Below are 21,815 nucleotides of genomic sequence, written 5' to 3'. Positions count from 1 at the left end.
ACATGCTCTGGCAGACAAATTTTGTGTTTGAATAGACAGGGAGTCAGATTGCAAAGTTTCAAGAACATGGAATATAGTAAAAGTGGGAATTAAGTCAGAATTCATAGTGAAATGGATTGCACAGGTGTTGGATTACACAGTTTCTATTGTTAGTATAAATCATGGATTGTTTTTGCATGGATGATGAATTTTTCCACGCATAATTAAAAAAATGTTCAAGATATTTCCATGTCATGAATAATCTTATTCCATGAACTCATTTATATTTATACCCCCCGCAAACGAAGTTTATTATACCCCCCGCAAACGAAGTTTAGGGGGGGGGGTATATTGGAATCAGCTTGTCCGTCTGTCTGTCTGTCCGTCTGTCTGTAGACAAGATTTTGTCCAGATCATTTCTTGGAAACTGTTGCAAGGATTTGTCTGAAAATTTGTACACTTATTCTTTGCCATATGAAGGTGTGCACCTGGTATTTTCATCATGATTGGATAATTTTTTTGCATTTTACAGGTGTTTTTTTCATTTTTATTATGTGGTTTTGTCCGGATCTGTTCCCAGAGACTATTGCATAGATTTGTATGAAAATTTGTACACTTATTATTTACCATATGAAGATATGCACCTGGTATTTTCAACATTATTTGGTAATTTTTCTGCATTTTACAGGTGTTTTTTTTTTTAATTATTTTTATTGACTTAGTCATTTCGGGTTCATGTCTAAGGTTTGAGACATAGAATCTATATCATCTGTACAAAAATGTGAACTACAGGTTAAAACTACTCATTAGAAGTAAAAAAAGAATCACACAGTATTAAAAACGGTTTTTACATTACACGGCAGATAGTGTAAATCCATTTGTCCCTTGGGAGTAATGAGTGGACATGCATCCAGTTAAAGATTAATTAATGAGTTCAGTGTGGGAAGCTGTTAGGGCATCTCTGATCAAGCAGGTCTTATCTATATCTCCTGGGAATTGGGCAGAAAGAAATAAAGATCTCTGTTGTCTAAGTCTCTTAATTGTAATTTATGTCTGTCAAAATACATAGTTACTGGAACCAGCCTTTTATTTTTAAAATGAGTTTGATATAAAGGTATTAAGATCAATTTGATTTTGTATAATTAATTACGATATTTTTTTTTTCAACAATCAATTTGCAGAGTGTCATGTCTCACAAAGATGACATATAGTTGCAAACTATTTTTTCAATGTAATAAAAAACACTGTAATTACTAGCATGTGACTAGTATTGATGTTTTATTAGGCTGCACCTTATTTTCATTCATTAAAAAAAATATAATGAGTAATTAAATTTTCACTCTAAATGTTTAAGCAAATTGTGAACACCTCTCACATCTAGAAAACATTAGTGATTTGGTATCTTCTCTGAAAAACCCAGCGGGGGGTATTTGTCCCTTTTGAACAGTTCTAGTTTTGTATAATTATTAATAAAAAGAATACTGAAATGTATGCATACAGAATTTATTTACCCATTTTATATTACGAAAACTTATGCTCTGATTGAGAATATAAATTTACAAGAAAAACTTTAACTATACACAGGAAATCTTCTCCTTTATCACTTCACAACCAGCCTCTCTGCATAATATATATTTAATTTTCATTTTTCAATTATCAACATGTTTTCAGTTATTTTACAGAATTATGTATCCTGATGTTCTTTTTTTGCCTTTTTAAAGGATTTTATTATTAATAAGTTTTTCTCATGAATTTATATTTTGAATCAGATCATAAGTTTAGGAGAAAAATCTTGTGAATTATATTACATGTATTATATAAAGTAAGTAGTTCCACATATTCATTTCACAAAGTTGGTTTGTTAAATTCAAACCAGTTGAAATTAGTTTAAGATATAAATACACATACATAATCCATTAATCCTAAACCATTATTATTCATTATATAAGATAATATGCCAAGTAAATCTATTTTTAGGTATAGGTAATTTCCATTCAAACATTGTAGTAGGTGAAATGTTGGGAAAGGATGCTATACCTCTTTTTACATTCACGGGTTTGAAAATGATCCATTGTTGACCACCACTCCAAGGGTGGACGTTGACAATCTGAATAAAATTGTCAACAACTGGAGGAAAATACAGTTTTTCAGCATAGACAAAAGGCTGAAAGCCAGCAATGTAGGGAATTTTTTTTTTTTTGAAGATATTTTGAGTGGCCTCAGTAGCAGAATTATCCCTTGATCCATTGTGTATGGTTTCGTTATTCAACCTATTGATCTATCTGTGACACCCATATATTCAATGCTTGCACTGACGTGATGGACACCAGAAGGTGTTTCCTCTGCCTCTGAATTCTCTTCAGTATTAGTGATCAAAATTTTGTGTAGGAATTTATAGGGAAAAAAATTTACTACTCAAGAACAGCAGAGCTATATTAGTCATAATATGGAAACATCATAGCCCCTGAGGATGGGTTTGCACCACAATAAGGGATAAAATATTTACATTAGAATATATAGAGAAATCTTCAAAATTCTTTGAGAACAGCAGGTTCATGAAATGCTAGTATAGATTCTCAGGTAATGCAGATTCAAGTTTGTTCCAATCATGGTTGCGGGGGAGGGTGGGATCAAATGTTGATGTGGGAATAGAAAAAATCCATCTGTTTGTTGGTGGGGGGATCAAATATTGAAATTTATTATACAGTGTTCTTTATTTCATATGCAAGATTCTTGATTGTCTACTATAAACATGGATACTGTAGAAGCACAAATTTTCGTGGGGATATAATTTCATTGATTTGTCATCTAAAAAAGGTTTCATTGGCATTAAATTTTGTTGTTTTGAAATTAAATTTATTCAATATATAATAATATAAAAATTTCATGTGGGATTTTGTGTCGCAACGAAATTAACGAAATTTAATCCCCAATGAATATTTCTGTTTTGCGGTATATTACATGTGTTGTCAATTACACAAATAAGTACAAAGTGAACTGCACCCCTCCCCCTGCATAAATTTCCATGATTATGGTATAACGGGGGCCAGTGAATGGACCCATTCCCAATACAGTACAGGTGCTCTTTACTCAACAGAATGGTGTTGTTTCTAGCTCACTGGATCCTAAGGAGCTTTTCTGGTCAAATTAACATGTCCATCTGTAATTGTAACTTTTCACATTTTCAATTTCTCCAGAAACAACAGGACCAATTTCAATCAAATTTGGCACAGTGTATCCTTGAAGGAAGGACTTTAATTTTTGGTCCTATGAAGGGTCTTGCCCCCTTCAAAGGGGAAATAATCAAGAAATGGCAAAAATAGGATTGGGTTATTGAAAAATCTCCAGAAGATACATTTGGCAAGAAGAGAAAACTTAGAAAGCCTGTTTATAAAATGGCTCATAGAGATAGGGAAGTGTCAAAATAGGTGTTCACAGTTCTAAATGGGAATTTATAGGGAAAAATTCTTTCTTTAAAAGTTTTAATTGGGAATTTATACAAAACTGTCTTCAAAATAAAGAAAAAAAGTTGATTTTTGATTCCATATATATTATAATGCTGGGGTGCTTTTGTAATGCAGATTTGAATTTGTTCCTCAGCATTTTTTTTTTTCCTTATATAACTGGTACCGATAAACGGTACCATTCCCAATGCCAAAAAATGTTAATTTTTCCCAATTTTGAGGCTAAAAATTCCCAATTCAACTGTCAAGCAACAGACTATGATGATGTCGTATTTCTTTTTCTATGAAACTTTGTACAAGTTGACTAATTGTTTCACTTCCGCTTAAATCGAAAGTAGAGATATCGTAATATGGCGGGAACTGTGGTGTAGACAGTGTAGTGTCACACATTCTGACAAATTGAAAGCAGGAAATTGTGAAAAAAGGGACATTGATATGAAAAACAATAAATACTTGTGTATTCTTTAAAACACGGAGTAATAGGTAATGAGGTTGGAATAAACGCAAAATACATTTCATTTGTTTAAATGACAAAAATTTCTCCTATGTTCAACTTCGATGCTTTTTTCCCAATTGAACCGGTACCCTTTCCCAATGGGTAGAAAAAAAATCGCTTTTCCTAGGGTCAGGGTGAGGCCAAGGTAGGAAATTAACATTTTCATGAGAAAATATAGGAAATTAAAATATTTCATGAGAAGCAGAGCCACACTAAGTTATACGAGGGTTGTTCCAGAAAACACAAACTTTTTGTATGTTTCATAAACTATCTGACCAAAATTTTTCCTTTTTTAGCTCACCTGAGCTGAAAGCTCAAATGAGCTACTGTAAACGTATTACATTAAGCTATGTATTCTTTTAAGCACCTTTTGCAGAAAGCAATTTCAAGTACAACACTTAACATCTTGCACATGTAGATATAAATAAAAACATAAGGAAATGCGCTAAATCAAATCTTCGCTAACTTGTTCAAAAATCAATTTCCGCCAAATATCGTACATGTGAATATAATATATTTACAGAATTCTGATCACATTTTGTCCGTCATCCTTCTCTCTGTCTGTCTGTCTCTGTTCTTACCAGAGATACACTGTAAGGTTAATTGTGCATATTTTCCAGTATTCTGGGGTTATTTTTGTATTGTGGGATTAACCTCTCAATAACAGGGTTTATTTATGCTTTATATGACCTTCGCGATGTTAGAATAACTAAATATTGACTTGACCCCATAAGGATTTTCAGACATGTTATGGATGTGTCTGTAGTAGGTATGGACATGAGCAACCCCATACTGAAGTGCACCCCTCTTATTAATAAAAATATGAACATAAAACTGCAGTATGAAAGAATGTAAAAGTATTTGGACATAATTATGCACCCCACAAAAGACTTTAAGTACCAAAAGTAACCCTGACTGTTATCTATTGCACATAATGTATCTTTTGTGTGCATGTCTGTAAACTTCACATTTTCGACTTCTTCTCCAGAACCAATGGGCCAATTTCAACCAAACTTGCCACAAAGCATCCTTGGGTAAAGGGGATTTAAGTTTGTTCAAATGAAGGCCCGTGCCGTCTTCCAAGGTGAGATAATTAAGAATTGGTGAAAATTTGGTGGTATCTTGTAAAATCTTCATCTCAAGAACCAGTGGTGGCTGGGCCAAAAAAGTGAAACTTATATGGAACCTTCATTACATAGTGTAGATTCAATTTTTTTCAAATCATGACCCCAGGAGTAAAGTGGGACCACAATGGGAAATCAAAGATTTACATAGGAATATATAAGAAAAAAATCAGTAAAAATCTTATGAATATGACAAATCATGCCCTTGCTGTTCTTTAGAAGAAGATTTATTATGATTTTTCCTATGTATTCCTTTGTTAAACTTTGATCGGCATTTGTGGTGCCACCCTACCCCTTGGGGTCATGATTTGAACAAATTTGAATCTTCATTACCTGAAGATCCTTCCATATAGATATGACCAATCATGGCTTTGCTGATCTTGAGAAAAAGGTTTTTAAAGATTTTTTCTTATGTATTCCTATTTAAAACTTTGATCGCCCATTGTGACCCCACCCTACCACCAGGGGTCATGATTTGAACAAACTTTATTTTACACTATTGAGGATGCTTCCATATAAATATGACTAATCATGGCTTTGCTGTTCTTGAGAAGATTTTTAAAGATCTTTCCTATGTAAAACTTTGATTGCCCATTGTGGCCCCACCCTACCCCCTGGGGTCATGATTTGATCAAACTTTAATCTACCCAATCTGAGGATGATTCCAAATAAGTTTAATATTTTTCGCACAGTTCTTGTGAAGAAAATATTTTTAAAGATGCCATTAATTTTTCATGAATTCGTAATTATCTCCCCATGGAAGAAGGCATTGCCTTTCATTTGAACCAACTTAAATCCCCTTTACCCAAGGATACTTTTAGGCAATTTTGTTTGAAATTGGCCCAGTGGTTCTTGAGAAGAAGTCAAAAACGTGAAAAATTGACAGACAAATGGACAGACAAACGGATGCCGGACAAAATGTTAAACAATGCAACTCTGTCCAGGCCCCTTTAAGAATTTTGTTTTAATCTGATGAAGAACAGCAGGGCTAAGGTTACTCAGAAATACAGAAATATGCATTGTTCTAGCATTTATATTATTAAGAAAATGTACTAATATAAAATAAAACATTTTCTTTACCTTTTCATCGTTGAAAAAAAAATTGAAAATATATTCAAGAGGACTTTTCAAATTATGTGCATTGTAATTCTGAGATGTTTTCCAGATGTGATATTTGTTGAACAACAGCTCATATTAGGTATTGATCTGCATTTGTGAGTCTAATTATATATGTTGTAGATATCAAAATCAAAATGAAATAGTCATATAGTCCAAGATGTACACCTAAGACTTGTTTCATGGGGAAAAAAAGATATATTAACTGTGTAAATAAAATAGTTAAACCTCCGCATGATCATAATATCAAAGAGAAAAGTAGATCTTTTATATGTCTGTAGTCTTGGACTATATTCTTTTGTAATTTAACATGTCTTTAGTGTTCTTTGAAACCTTTAGCAATCGATTTAAATGAGGGATCTTACTATTTTAGTCTATATTTAAACTTGGCTATATACCAATCTTGGTGTTTCTAGTGGTTTAAACATTTAGTGTGGTTATCTGCCTGTAGTTTATAGAGCAGATAACATGCAGTATTTACATGAGCTGACAGTCTTACAGCATAGTGATAGGCTTAGCTGTTACAGTACCGAGACACCCTAGACACTGATGGTGCTGGCTACATGATATTGATTTTTGTCACTTTTATATCATGTTGCACAGTCTCTGATACAAGGGACAACACATTGAAATGTATGATACTTTTTTATTAAACATGTTTACTGGATTAAAGGTTTCTCTTTTTACCATATAAAATGCAGCAAATTAAGTGCTTATTCTTCTATGTCCAAAAATATAATATGCATTTTAATAATAAAAAGTGACTTTTGATCAAGCTAAGTCTATTCTTGACTTGCTGCAGAATGTTGTTTTAAGTTAGAATGCAGGAAATGTAATAATTTTATGGTAACACCTAAAATTACACCTTGACATCTGGGTTTGATGGAGCATTTATCATAGGAATAAGAAATGAATATATTACACATATTATATTATTAACTTGTGAGTGTTTGTACAGCACTATTGTACAGGTGATTTGTAGACATGCTTTAATTATAGTTGTGTGAATGCAGTCGATTTAACTATGGTCTAAAGCACACACTTAAAAAAATGTATGTTTCAGACCCCTGTACACCCACTTTGATCCGCACTTACTGGGGCAAATGCCAAAGACTACGTAGTCATGTGACACTTGGCACATGCGCAATAAAACTGTTTAATGTAGCTCTGATGAGCCTGGTTCTAACTTGGCCTCGCCAAAGGCCTGTTAGCGACGAATTTTATCTGGATATTCGGTTTTAAAATAAGCAATAAGAATGTCTCATCACCGGTGCTATGTATAGACGTATTTTGTAACCTCTGATGTTCGTTAATTTAAGCGTAATCTGTGATAGTGCAATTTCCAGGGTAAGCCTTGGGAAAGTCGCCATTTCAATTTTCATTCCGAAAGGTGAGTTTACTTGTCGTGTGTTCTGTTCCGCTTCTTTATTGTTTGTTGTTAAATCGGTTTGATGTGGATCAAAACTTGGAGTTCCATGTATTTGTTTCACATAATGTAGAATTGTATGTTGTGGTTGCACAAAAAAAATCTTGTGGAAGAAGGTGTCATTTGATTGGTGGGAATGCAGACTGTTTGTCTTCTTGTAGGACGCAGTCCAGACGGGCACACATTTGTAAGACGGGGAGGTGCATTAAATGTAGCGAACGTTTACAATGTAAATATAAACATGGAGGAAAAACTTCAATAATTTAAAACCTGCAAAATATCGACAAGCAGGTATCGTTCTTCAAAATGGCTACCACCGGCTCTTAATTATATTCAAAATGGAGGAATGTGGTCGGCAAAAATAGCATTGTTAGTGTCGATTGATTTTGTTATGTTCTTTAGTTCAGCTAAGATATCACGACTCCCAGCTACTGACTGTTCATGTAATTTTGTATGTACGGCTTGTAATTAGTTGAATTGAAAGTTCAGAATTTCAACTTTCTTCTGTGGGTGGCAATATTAGTAGTCCATATAGGTTCAAAGATTTCTGGTGCGTTTTTGTTGTTTGTTTCTTTTTTTGAATGGGTGGGTATTGACAACTTATTTGTGATTTACAAATAGTTTTGTTGGCCAAATGAATTATAATGCATTCTTAAAAGAAGAAGGTATGGTTTTAGCTCTATTGTGCCCTAGAAATTTAATGTTTTCAAAAAGTTTTCAAACTGGCTTAAATATTAGTTGAGTATATGACTGTTATAAATCAGGAAAGAATATAGCATGATGGAGTACCATTCTGGATATATGACGTCATTAATTTGATGCATTTCTCTCTTTTAAACAGAAAAGGCCTCAAAATGACCCATTTCAAGGGTTCTTTTCCTTAAGAAAATAGTGTCCACAGCCGTCGCCCACGTTAATTTTTAGATATGTTGTGTAAAATTCTTTGAAAAATCACATATCTCAAAATCTTTGTGGGCGATGCCTGTGGACAATATTATCTGAAAGAAAATTCCATTGAAAATTGATGTCTTCTGCAACTTTTTAAGAAAATACGGGAAAATGCACAAGTTTATGACGTCACAATTAGCATTGAGAAGGTCATGTGAGAAAAAAGATTTGTATGATCTTTCTGCATGGAATTTCAATAATTTAAAAAGCATGAGTTTTAATTTTTTACATCACTTTTATTTTTAAAGAAAAACACAGGGCAAGATTTGTATTGAAACCGTACCTTGTTCTTCAAGCATTTTATTATTTTTGTTGTTTTAATGAATTAAAAAAAAATGATATGTTATATCAGTACTGTGTAAAATCATTGCAGTGTGATTGGTTGAAATGATTATCTTTAATCTGGAGCAATTCTATGAATGGTCATAGTATTACAGAAGTGGTTACTCTTGAAAGTTCCACATGGAAATTATTTATTTGCCAAATCATTATTATTATTATTATTATTTGTTAATTTAAAGTATATGGGGAAGGAAAGACAGACTGCATTTATGACTTGTGCCTTTCTTAGGTGTCTAGGTGTTTCCGATTAAATTTGTTTCTTTAGCATGTTAAATGCAAGAGTTTTAAATATTGATTATTGTATTATAAAAAAGCCCATGTAGAGAAAAGATTATTATAGACATGAATATAATTATGGTTTAAAGTTGAATAAAAGGATGATAGTGTTGTTCAGGGTATACTTAATGGCCTGAGCCTCCTTATTTTAACAATATCCTTGATATTAATACAATGTCCTTTGTACAGACAGAGAATGTGATACAGAGATTTTTAATGGACCTGTCTTATACTTGTTTAAAGTCATATCAATTCTAGGTTGGAATATAATTTAAAGAATAAAATGATGAAACAAATCAAGCAAGGGTTTAGAATTGCCCTGTCCCATTGCACCCATAGGCAAGTGGAAAATTGTCTTTGGAAATTAAGTTATTGTCATTTGTGCCAGTCTATTCCATCCAAATAATAAAATCTAGAAACAAATCTTGAACAGGTCGAGGAAACTATTTTCTGTGACGTCGGAATAAATTTACATGCTGAATGAGGCACCCAACGTGACTGGCAAACTGACCAATCAGCTAAATGAGTTGCATTATGGGTTACTACAAAAAATACTACATGTACGTTTTGAAAAGGCCAGTTTTTGAAATCGCTCTCGGAAAAACATGATGCATTTTTGCAAGCGTTTTACACACTTAATATAATATGTACATCATTATCTACTAGTTCCATGCTCACATTTACATACAAATGTTTTACAACGATGAAATTTGGGTTTTCTCCACTCCATTGTATAAGTCCGTTTGTTGACAATAGCCTGGCAGTTTTTCCCGTGCTGTACTATCAGTCGGTATGAATTTCACGTGACTTTCCATAGTCCAAAACAAATCGACACTGAGGTGTACAGTAGTACTCACATATTTCATTGTTTACTACGCACACAACTTCGATATATATGCTACTCAATACACGTTTTATGATCAATGTACATGGGAATTAAAATACCGTACAGCAATAGACTTATGTTTTTTATAAACTGCATTACTTTTAAACTTTTAATTTCTAGTAAACAAATAACAAAGTAACAATGAACAACACCAGTAGCATGGCAAATTTACGAATATAAAGTTATAAAAACTTGGTTCTTATTTACTTGTGAAGACTTTGTGAGCGGTATTTCAACATACTATTTAACAGGGAAAATTGACTTTGTTTGTTAATGTGAGCATGGAAAATCTTAATTAGTACCTATTCTTCGTGTTTTTCACAAAAACATTAAAAATAATTATTAGTTGACTTTCCCGGAGTCATTTGAAATCGCGTCCTAAATTTGCCTGACCCACATGTTTGTAGTAAAATATAAACATGTAGTAGACCATCATGCTTTTCGGCTCATTCATTGGATTGGACGATAGCTGGCTGTAAGCACCTCTGTGCGCAATGACAACAATATCCATATATGGTAGATTCCTCGACCTGTTGAATATTTTGCTTGAAATTAAACATGAAAAAAAAAGCCACACTTCATAAGGTTTACTTAAACTACCTCAGCAGGTTGAATATACCTATAAAGGGTTGTAAACAAACACCAATTCACCAACACCAAACCAGAAATAAGGCTGGAAAAATAAAACTTGTGTGATAAACACTAGTAATTTCAGATTGTAAACTAATGTGATAAGTATTAGCTTTCCTAAAAAAGATTGTCTAATGTGAACAAATTAATTTCTATGCTAAGAATAAGAAAAATTAAACCAAGCATCATCACCATGAGTCTAAGACCAGGACTTTTTTAATGCCCTGCCATGAATATGTTCTGGGCATACTGTGTTTGTCATGTCCTTCTGTCACATTTTGCATTTAGCTCAGTTTCAAAGAAACTATTCAAGACATTTTTATCAATCTTCATAATATGCTAATACATATTGGTGAGGGCTATTCAGCTGCATCAACATTTTTTAAACCTTTACCTTTCCATAGACCTTGACCACACTTTTTGTTAATGTGTTTATTTCAACTTCATCGGCATTTTTTGACCTTGACCTCTTTTTAGGTCACCTGAGTTTACTCAGGTGACCTATTGCTATCTGTTTTCGTCCGTCGGCGTGCGTCGTCCGTCGTGCGTTAACATTTGAACATTTTCAGCTTCTTCTCTGGAACCACTGAACCAATTTCAACCAAATTTGGCACATAGCATCTATATGTGAAGGGGAGTAAAAATTGTGAAATTCATGACCCCTACCCCCCTGGGGCCTGAGGGGTGGGGCTAAAACCATCAGAATTAATGCAATCTTTAAAAATCTTCTTCTTTACTCCTGGGCATCAAGCAGGCAAACTGTTGGCATGAATGTAATAAGCATTGAGCCCTCTACCTAAATTGTGAAATTTATGGCCCCAGGGTCAGGGGTTCTGGTGCTAGGGTGGGGCTCTGTTGAATATGTAGTGAAAAGCATTATTCTTAAAAAATCTTCTCCTCTGCTCTTCGGTATTTAGGAAACAAACAATATGCATGGTTATGATGAGGAAAGGTGTCTCTTCTAAAATTGTGAATTTCATGGCCCCTGGGTCAGGGGTTCTGGTGTTAGGGCAGGTATCTAATGATTATATAGTGAAAATGCATTAATTATTCAAAAATCTTCTCCTCTGCTCCTGGGTACTAAGCCGATGAACTAAGTACATAGTTATGATGAGAAAGAGTGCCTCTTCCAAAATTGTGAATTTCGTGGCCCAAGGGTCAGGGGTTCTGGTGTTAGGGTGGGGCTTTGTTGAATATATAGTGATAATGCATTATTTCTTTAAAAAGCTTCTTCTGTGCTCTTGGATATTATGAAAACAAAATAAATACATAGTTATGATGATGAAAGGTGCCTCTTCCAAAATTGTGAATTTCATGGCCCCAGGGTCAGGGGTTCTGGTGTTAGGGCAGCGTTCTGTTGAATATACATGTATAGTGAAAATGCATTATTTCTTTTAAAAATCTTCTCTGATCCAGGGCAAACAAACTGAAGGCATAGTTATGATGAATAAGGGTGCCTATTCCTATGTTGTGAATTTCATGGCCCCCTGGTCAGGGGTTCTGGTTTTAGGGCGGGGCTCTAATGATTACATAGTAAAAATGCAATAATTCTTTGACAATCTTCTCCTTTTCTCCTGGGTAATAAGCCGATGAATTAAGAGTATAGTTATGATATGTAAGGGTGCCTGTTCCAATATTGTGAAATTCATGGCCCCTAGGTCAGGGGTTCTGGGGTTAGGGTGGGGCTCTGTTGAATATATAGTGATAATGCATTATTTCTTTAAAAATCTTTTTCTTTGATCCTGGGTATTTAACAAACAAACTGATGCATAGTTATGATGAGTAAAGGTGCCTCTTCCAAAATTATGAATTTCATGGCCCCTGGGTCAGGGGTTCTGGTGTTAGGGTGGGGCTCTAATGATTACATAGTAAAAATGCAATAATTCTTTGAAAATCTTCTTTTCTCCTGGGTATTAAGCTGATGAACTAAGAGTATTGTTATGATATGTAAGGATGCCTCTTCCAAAATTGTGAATTTTATGGCCCCTGCATCATGGTTCTGGTGTTAGGGCAGGGCTCTAATGATTACATAGTGAAAATGCATTAATTCATTGATAATCCTCTGCTCTCTTTCTGGGTATTAAGTAAGCTTACTCAATGTAAAATTATGATGAGCAAGTGTGCCTCTTTCGAAATTGTGAATTTCATGGCCTCTGGTTTAAAACATGAATCCATTGTGGCGAAGTTGTTGCATGATACTCAGGTGACCTATAAGGCCCGTGGGCCTCTTGTTTTAATTAAACTTCATATGCTTATAAATATATGGAGGAATGCTTTTCATTTGCACTGAACTACATCAAAATTTGTTGACCCGGATCTTCCCTTTGACCTTGCTTTTCTAAATTTACATTTCAGTCTCAAAGAAACTTTATATATTTAAAACTCAGTTTTAAAGACTATTCAAGATATTTTCATCAAATTTTGTACCCTAAAACAAATTTGCATGTTGCATAACTAATGAACCTTTGGCAGGGCATTTTTGTTCGATGGACATATTTCTAGTTCAATATGTTTCTGGGATAGAGTTGTTGTTTTTTTTTTTCTTAAAAAATGTTGGGAGTATCAAAAAAAAAAAGAAATGGAAAGCACCAAAACTTATTTTTATCATTTTTGAGGACAGATTATTTAAAATCTGCCAGCCCTCCCTTTCAGATTCAAATGGCATTCCCTTGTGTAATTTGATAAATAGTAATGAATAAATGATACCAAGAATGTTTGTTTGACTTCCCATGCATCTAAAGGAGTTTTGAACAATAGTCTAAAAGATGTGGATAAGGAATTTGTGGCATAATGTGAAGTGTTATTCTGATGATTATTGGACAAATGTACTAACAATTTTATTGAATAGTGATACATGATTCAAAAATGCTTTAAAAGTATATCGAGGAAAGCATGGTAAATTTTAACTTCATTGACCCTTTATTTGACATTCAAGCAGCAAAAATCCAGTGAGTAAAGGTCTGACTTGGTGTCATGCATTTAATGTGCACTTCCAACTTTGGGTAAAAGATTAATGAAGAATTGTTTTAAAAAAATGCATTTTTGCACTATTATTGTAAATCTCGAATAAGAAAATAATTGTCAAAACAAGCACATTTTAAAACTAGGTCATCATTTTGTTCATTTTGTTTTTGGTTTGAAGAATTTTTATGTTTGAAAGAAAAGATGTGTTAATTCATATTTAAATTATTAGCATCATGTTTTATTTTTTACTGTTTTAGCTTCATCCCAAAGACTGTATATCATCTTGCCTTAGATTTCGTCATTTTGTGTGGTATGTACAATGGATTTGTAGTTTATCTACCTACACAACTAATCTTTTCAAATTTAATATTCTATTAAATTGTACCCTTCCATGCTTACTTTAAAACTTTTCTTTGTCATTTGCAGTAATATTTGTTGTTGCCAAACTGAAACTTCACACTGCCTCATAGGTTAAAATCTCAAGTAAGTAGAAGTTGAGCAAAGGAGAAAATATGTTTTGATGCAAGTAAATAGTAAAAGAAAATCTATAGATTACCAAAACATACAGCAGCACCTGTTAAAAATAATTTGTTACTCTTATTTTTCAGATATCATAAAGTCATACTTCAGTATCTTGTATATTCAGCTTTTAAGAGGTAATTTTCTAATTTAAAAAAAGAATAACAACAAGATTTTGAAGGAAATATTAGAATTTTTTTAAGAATTGACATGGTTGATATGTATAATCTGTTGCTTTACAGATTATCTTGCTGCCATAGGTTGTGTTGTGATTGATTGTGACTTCTCATGGTGTGTGATAAATAGCCAAACGGGTAAGTGTACAGTATGGTTAGAAGTCTGGTAAATCATCCATTGATGCTTTATTTTTGAAATTTTGTCATCCATTGATTTTAAAATATTAATATTTTTATGCCCCTGTAATTGAAGATTTTGGGGCATCTAGATTTGGTCTGTTTGTCTGCAAAACTTTAACCTTGCCCATAACTTTTGAATGGTTGGTGCCAGGGCTTTCTTGTTTCTTAAGTATTCTGTGACAGGACCTTTCTTTGGGTACCAACATTTTTGACCTTGGGGTTCAACTTACCTTTGAAAAGCTTTTACCAAACTTTAACCTTGGATAAAACGTTTAACAGTTAGTGGTAGGGCTTTTTATATTCTTTGTGACAAAACCTTCCTTTGAATACCTACATTTTTGACCTGATGACCTTGGAGTTTGACCAGGACTTCACATTTCACAGGTGTATTCCTTGTGAAAAAACCTCTCTTTGGAGATCAACATTTTTGACCTCTTGACCTATGAATTGACCTACATTTGAAAAACATTAATATTGGGCATGAGCTGCCATGTGAGGGCATCATTGTTTCACAAATACATATTGTTTTATTTTTATTTGTAGATTGTTACCTCATAATCTTTGACCACAAATTTTCTAATGAAAAATGTAAGTATTATCCCTATAAAATAATGTTGATCTACTCACTGTTAAGATTAATCTAAAACATCTTTATATATTTAAAAAATAGGAAGATTTGTCCATATAGGTCAGCTTTTGTAACTGTTTGTGTTAGTACATGAAGGCTTCTGTTCGTTTTAAGATTTGGTTAATTTTACTTTTCTCTTGGGACTTATTTTCCATGTCAAATTGAAATCGAGTTTTTGTTTCATTTGCAGACTAAAGAAACACCAGTGGAGAATAAAGAGAAAGTGTGTTGTGAATCATTCCTAAGGTATGTAAAACATTTCAAACCAATTCTTGTACCTTGTTATATATAATTTTTATATATTTTTTATTTTTCGGTCTTATTGTTTGAGTACAGATATATTACTTTCAAACCATAAAGATGTGCATTTATTATTTTTTTATGGCAATTTTATTTCCTTAGTTGTGTTAACAGCAGCAATATTGAATGTGTATTCATTGCATTAAATACATACAAGTATAATGTGCATTCATTTCCTTTAGGTACACAACACAGTAGTGCATATACCAGTGCAACGAATTAAGATTTGGTTTAATAAAGTGCCAAAGTACAAATGCAATGTAAGTACATGTATCTGAAAAATATCTCTGAGTTCTCAAAAAAAACTTTTTAAAAAATTTTAGAAGCCACTCTTCTGGAAATAATGCCATGGTTGTGGCCTTTTTTTTGCAGCTGCATTGAAGAAACCAACTTTGCCTGCTGCGACCCCTGGTAATGTGAGTAATTGGAATGCCAGCAGTAGTTGGGGATCAGGGGGAAGTGGGGGCGGAGGAGGTGGAGGGGAAAATGAAGATGATGGGGGCTGGAGTCAGGGACCACCAGCCTCTGGAAGTGGATGGACCAGTAAGAGTAATAGATTTTAATTACTGTCAAAAATAAACAGCTTTTAAAATTTATTTTATAATTATAATTTTGCATTGTGTCTTAATATTTCCCATTTTAAAGTTTTTATGTATTTCTAATTCAAGGTGGAGCAGCATCAAATGGTTCCAGCCATAATCTACTAGACTGGCCAAATTTTGCAACAGAAGCTGGCTCTGATTGGCAAAGTCCCACATCTCAAAGTATAATAGTGGACAGGAATGATAAGGAGGCATGGCCATCCATTGGAGGTGATCATTCTGAAACAACATCTGAAAATGACAATGTCTCTGTCAAATCAGAATCTGTGATATCTGTTAGTAGCTTTGGCCAAGAGAGCACAAGCAACAGTGGAGGTTCAAGTGCCATTCAGGTCCCAACTTCTTCCAGTCTTTGGAGTTCAGGTTCTACTACTTACCAGGTTTCAGAATCCAGTTCCTGGGATTTTGGAATTGGTACTCCATCCACAGCAGCTTCAACTGGAGGATGGAGCAGCACCAATACTAGTCTTTCTAAAACCAGCCAGGGGCAACCTATGCAAGGTGCAACAGTAGCCCCTGGTACTGGTGAGAATCCAGCAATCACTACATCCTCAGGATGGGGAGCTGGAGCCCCTGGAACTCTCCCCCAGGGACAAAACTCAAATCCGGGAGGGAACAAGCCACAGCAGAGTGCAGTACAAATACAACAGTCATTGGCAAGCAGTATTGGAAACAGCACCAGTGCTCAAGCTATCACACAGCAACGTTTAATCACAAGTCAGTCTTCTATCGGGTCACAGGGCAACAGTGCATTTCAAAGTAATTCCAAGTCTCCAGTTGACAACTGGGGAACAGTGGGCTCTGGGGTTGTTGGAAATGGAAGTGACGCAGGTAAAGGGAACAGTGGCAATAATGGACAAGCTCAATCCATGGCTAGTGGGTGGGGAACAACAACAGTGGATACTAATAAAAGTGCAGCTGAAAAATGGCCAATTAGAAATCCAAGCACAAGTGAAGATTGGGCTAATCCAACTGCTCCCGGATCACAATGGGGCACCCAAATAACTCCCTCCAGAGCTGGTCCTGCTCCACAGTGGCCAGGTGCTAACAATGCTTTGCCAGCTAGTGGACAAAGCCAAAATCCAGCTAGATCTCAAACAACATGGGCCCAGGCAGCTGGAAAAGGCCTTACTACAATTCCCTCCAACACAAGTCCAAGTGCTACTGCTGCCAGTAATTCTGAAGTCAGTGAGTATGACAAAGCTATTGTAAGCGCCATTGAAAGCCATGACGGATGGGGAAAGAAACCTGTTAATCAAGATTCAACATGGACAGTTGAAACTTCCCCAAAACTCCGACGTAAAGGATCAACAGCAACTAATGCATTGCCAGAAAAGTCCAACACAGTGCCAGCTCCCCAAGGAGCTCAAGCAGCTCAAGGTGGAAATGGCAACATGTGGAACAACAATAATGGTACAGCTATTTGGGAATCTAATAAAGAACCAGCACAAGCTGGACAATGGAACAATAGAGTAGACCCCAACCAGTGGAGTGGAGTTCCAATGAAACCAATCACAAAGGACCCAGCTAGTTCTTGGACTGGAGGACAAACCAAAGAATCACAGGAATCCAGTCAGTGGGGTTCAAAGACAGAAACAGGATCATGGGGAAATTCTGGAGAGGCCGGTGGAATTTCAACTTGGGGTGAGGGACAGGCCAGGGGCACAGGAGAAGTTGATGATGGTACTGCTGTTTGGGGCAATCCAGCACCAAATGCCCAGAAGCCTCCTAATTGGAACAGCACTAGTATGCCACAAAACAACCAAAACCCTGCAGTTGCCAACATTGGTCAAGTTCCCAAGAACTGGGGAGACTCCCAGGATGCCAGCTGGCAGGCCAATATGACACAGCTTCCACCAGTAAGTGGCATACATTTGCATATAAAATACATCCTATCTTCATTTACATGGATGTTTAATTTTTGAAAATTTGTTTTTTAAAATGTAATAATTCTTATTGGAAAAGTGCCCACGAATAGAAAATTTGTGGTGTATTCACATGTTAGTTGTACACTTGCAGAATCGGCCTGGTGGTTGGGGTGGTGGTGATTCTAATCAGTGGAATGCTGCTGTCGGTGGTCCCAAACCCAAGCCTCCTTCTACCTCTAGCTGGGGAGACGAATGGAACCCCACTGATAGAAAGGTAAGAACGGGGCCTGTGGTGGGTGGAATGGGAGGGGCTCAGCCCCCTTCCAACCTGGGGACAGATAGGGACATGTATTGGAACAATCCACCCCAACAAGGCAATAACCCCACAGCTACTTTCAACTGGGGAGAAAAGGACATGGTTTGGAACACATCTGATTACAATAAGGTAATAGTAAAAATCATGACAGATTCACATTTCAGACTTCAACATTTGGGTGTTAAGCATGAGGGGAATAAACTCACCACTGCATGTCTGTTACATGACACAAAACAAATCCCTAACATCTTGAAACCTATTTTGTTTTACGTTACTTAACCTGGAGATGGTTCAGCAAGTTTTGTTTTAATGTGAAAAAGAAAAAAGTTGGTAAAAAAACAACTTTATATGGCCATGCATAACTGAAATTCTCAATTATTTGTTATGTCCTGTTCATTGGTTTTCTTGTATTACTAGGATGATATGATGTGGAATGAAGATGGGTCTACTAACTGGGATGATACTGACATGGGAACTTGGAATGACACAGCACAAGAAAACAACTCCTCATGGAGCAGTGCCGCAGGGTGGAAAAAAGACAAAAATAAAAACATTAAGGTATTTACATATACATGCAGCAGCATTTGAGAGCTTCATAATAGTGAATATTTTTATGTCACGATATGACACATATTGATGAGAGCAACATTTTTTGACTTTGACCTTATTTTTTTTTGAGTCGGCGGCTCCGCGAGCCAGCTACTCCTTGTTAACACAGCTGTAAAAATTGCCACAACTGTAAAAATTATCACTCATTCATCAAGGTGATTCATACGCCAAATATAATAGTTCTAGCAAAAAATGCTTTTGTTTGAGTGACTGCATAAACTTAAGAGGTATAAATAGTGTAAAATATCATATTGTTACATTATTTATGTCTTTTGTGTTTTTTCAAGAAAAATTCAATTAAATATCTGAACAATTTACAATTACTGTGTATGAATATATGTGCAATTAGTTAGGTGGATCTAATCTTCCCATCTGAAGTTTATTTATCATTGACCTAGATTATTTACTCATTTACTGCAACTAGTGTGCTTGAAAAATCTATTTTTAGAATCCAGGTTTGCAGTGTGAACCATTGACCTAATTACTCAATAACACTGACCACTACAGCTAGTGTGCTTAAATTTATTTTTAGAATCCAGGCATGCAGTGCTGCTTTACACAATAATGTCGATAAATAGGCCAACAATATAAAATTTTCTAAGATAATCATGGTGATGTTATTTACAGGTACTTTGGTCATGGTTTATAAATATATGCATCTTTTTCAAATATTAGATTATTAGTTACTTAACATAAACATAATCATAATGCTTATTATAGTAAAACTGTGTGAATACATGGATATAGTTAGGCAGATCTAAAAAAAAATTACCCATAGATATGTCTAATTTTTTTTTCCATTACTGTTGGTTGTTTCTTAGAGATTGTTGAGCTTATGTTTATATGCTAAAAAATTTTTCACTGTTATTTTTTCTCCTTTTTTGGTTTAAAATGATTTCCCTCCCCCTTTTTTCACTTTATTGTAGTTTTTTGTTTCTTAATGGAACACTGAGATCTATTCAGAGTTAGGATAATTATAATTAAAAAATTCTGAAGTGAAGTCTTTTTAATAATTCAGTTGACTTGGAAAGGTGGGAGATAAACCCTTTACCTTTATTTACTTTTGGAGGTGTGGGTTTTATTGAGACCCTTTCAAATTTAAGCAGATGTATTCAGATCCCTATTCAAAATTTTTGTCACATTATGTAATCTTATTTATGTATTTACAAACCCAGACTTTAAATAAATTACAGAAATCCCATGTGAGGTGGCATTGAAGCCCTTCATTTTTTAATTGAACGTACATATTCAATCTCTTTGATGCAATATAAACTGAATATAAGGTATGATGTCCAGTTGTATGAAAAAGCTCATTAAACTCGAGCGATTCGACTCTCAGGCCCTTCAGGCCTTTGTTTTTACCTTGACCTCACTTTTCTTAAATAAATGTTTAGATCCGTCTTAAAGGAACCATTCAAGATAGTTTTATCAAACTTAATATGCTAATACATACTGAAGTAAGCTATGCAACTGCATCAGCATTTTTTTTTTTACCTTGACCTCAATTTTCTTTAATAAGTGTTTAGCTCAGTTTTAAATATACCATTCAAGATATTTCTATAAAACTTTGTATGCCGATACATACTGATGAGAGCTATTCAACTGCATCAACATTTTTATGCCCCCGCTTGAAGAAGGGAGGGCTTATTGCTTTGCTGCTGTCTGTCGGTCAGTCTGTCTGTTGGTCCACCAACAGTTTCCATCCATTTTCTTCACAGGGTTTGCACATACTGAAATGAAATTTGGTATACAGATTTATCATAAGAATATCTAGATCAAGTTCTGTTCTGGAAACAATTGAGCCATTTTTGACAGAGTTATGCCCCTTGGACTTAGAAAATTCCAATTATTGGGGGGGGGGGGGGGGGGCATAAGTGTTTCACAAACATCTCTTGTTTGACCTTGGTCTCACATTTCTTAATTTTGTGTTTGGCTCAGTTTTAAAGAACCCATTCATGATATTTTTACCAGACTTCATATACTGGTACGTATTAGTGAGAGTTATTCAACTGTATCAAAAACTTTTGACCTCGGACTTTCCTGTGAACTTGACCTCACTTTTCTCAAATTTGCTTTTTGATTAGTTTTAAAGAAACCATTTAAGATATTTTTATGTAAGCTATGCACTTGTACATAATTTGGTGAGAATTTATCATCTTTATCCAATTTTTTTTCGATTTTAAAGTTGAAGAAACTATTCAAGATATTCTGATCAAACTTCATATATTAATACACATTTTCATGTTGCATTACTAATATACACTCAGCGGGGCATTCATGTCCTATGCCTATGGACATATTTCTAGTTTTTAAAAAATTTAAAGAAAATTTGGCATAGTTTAGCTTTTTTACATTATTATAATATTCATGCATGTACATTTGCAGCAGGGCATGTATCCTAAGTTTCCTGGTGGATTTCAGCCCCAGACTCAAATGAGGAGCAGGATGCTTCAGCAACTCATGGAGATGGGTTTTGGGGTAAGTAGCAATTAGAACATTCAAAAGTGAATTGATTCTTGTCTCATTTGAACTTCTTTCATAGCCCTTGTTCTCAAAAATCCAAGAAAATTTTGCAATTTTATTTCAATTTCTTTTTAAAATATGATTTGTAATATATCTTTTATTATTTGTGATTTGTTTCTTTAAGATTTAATCCAAAGGTGTAAAATAAATAATATTAACAAATAATATGTTTTATTTTCATAAATATTTTTATTAAAAATATTCAAATCCTATCTGACTTTTCTTGACAAGTTTTATTACATATTTACATTATGTATTTATTAATGGCAAATTTTAAATGCTAAAATATCCTATTGCAAAGAACACAATTTTTACATTTTCTCTGGAAAAACAGAAAAAAATTCACATAAAATAATTAAGAGCTAATATCAATGCTGAAACCATATTTTTAAAGAGATATCTTAAAAATCCATAGATAAAATTTTGGCATAACATTCCTCGAG

At 34.4% G+C, this 21,815-nt stretch overlaps 1 protein-coding gene across 5 annotated transcripts in view; it reads left to right on the top strand.

Moving 5' to 3' along the window:
• The window catches only part of LOC133199544 (protein Gawky-like), a 33,112-nt gene that overhangs the window by 7,056 nt on the left and 4,241 nt on the right, over nucleotides 1-21,815 (top strand). Inside the window, exons 1-13 of one of the 5 annotated variants that reach the window (XM_061335361.1) lie at nucleotides 7,318-7,569; nucleotides 13,909-13,961; nucleotides 14,078-14,134; nucleotides 14,260-14,307; nucleotides 14,413-14,484; nucleotides 15,070-15,114; nucleotides 15,345-15,400; nucleotides 15,637-15,714; nucleotides 15,827-15,997; nucleotides 16,123-17,915; nucleotides 18,076-18,369; nucleotides 18,658-18,798; nucleotides 21,235-21,327. In XM_061335361.1, coding sequence (XP_061191345.1) covers nucleotides 15,708-15,714; nucleotides 15,827-15,997; nucleotides 16,123-17,915; nucleotides 18,076-18,369; nucleotides 18,658-18,798; nucleotides 21,235-21,327 — 2,499 coding nt within the window. In that variant the 5' untranslated portion in view covers nucleotides 7,318-7,569; nucleotides 13,909-13,961; nucleotides 14,078-14,134; ... (3 more) ...; nucleotides 15,345-15,400; nucleotides 15,637-15,707. Of the gene's footprint in view, nucleotides 1-7,317; nucleotides 7,570-13,908; nucleotides 13,962-14,077; nucleotides 14,135-14,259; nucleotides 14,308-14,412; nucleotides 14,485-15,069; nucleotides 15,115-15,344; nucleotides 15,401-15,636; nucleotides 15,715-15,826; nucleotides 16,004-16,122; nucleotides 17,916-18,075; nucleotides 18,370-18,657; nucleotides 18,799-21,234; nucleotides 21,328-21,815 lie in introns of those variants that run through there. The other 4 variants (XM_061335359.1, XM_061335363.1, XM_061335362.1 and 1 more) reach the window with 4 other exon arrangements.

The sequence above is a fragment of the Saccostrea echinata genome, unplaced genomic scaffold, assembly GCF_033153115.1.
Source record: "Saccostrea echinata isolate AGI-Se365-2 ecotype Australia unplaced genomic scaffold, CSIRO_AGI_Sech_v1 ptg000034l, whole genome shotgun sequence".
Classification (NCBI taxonomy): domain Eukaryota; kingdom Metazoa; phylum Mollusca; class Bivalvia; order Ostreida; family Ostreidae; genus Saccostrea; species Saccostrea echinata.
This window is presented reverse-complemented; position numbering and strand designations above follow the sequence as displayed.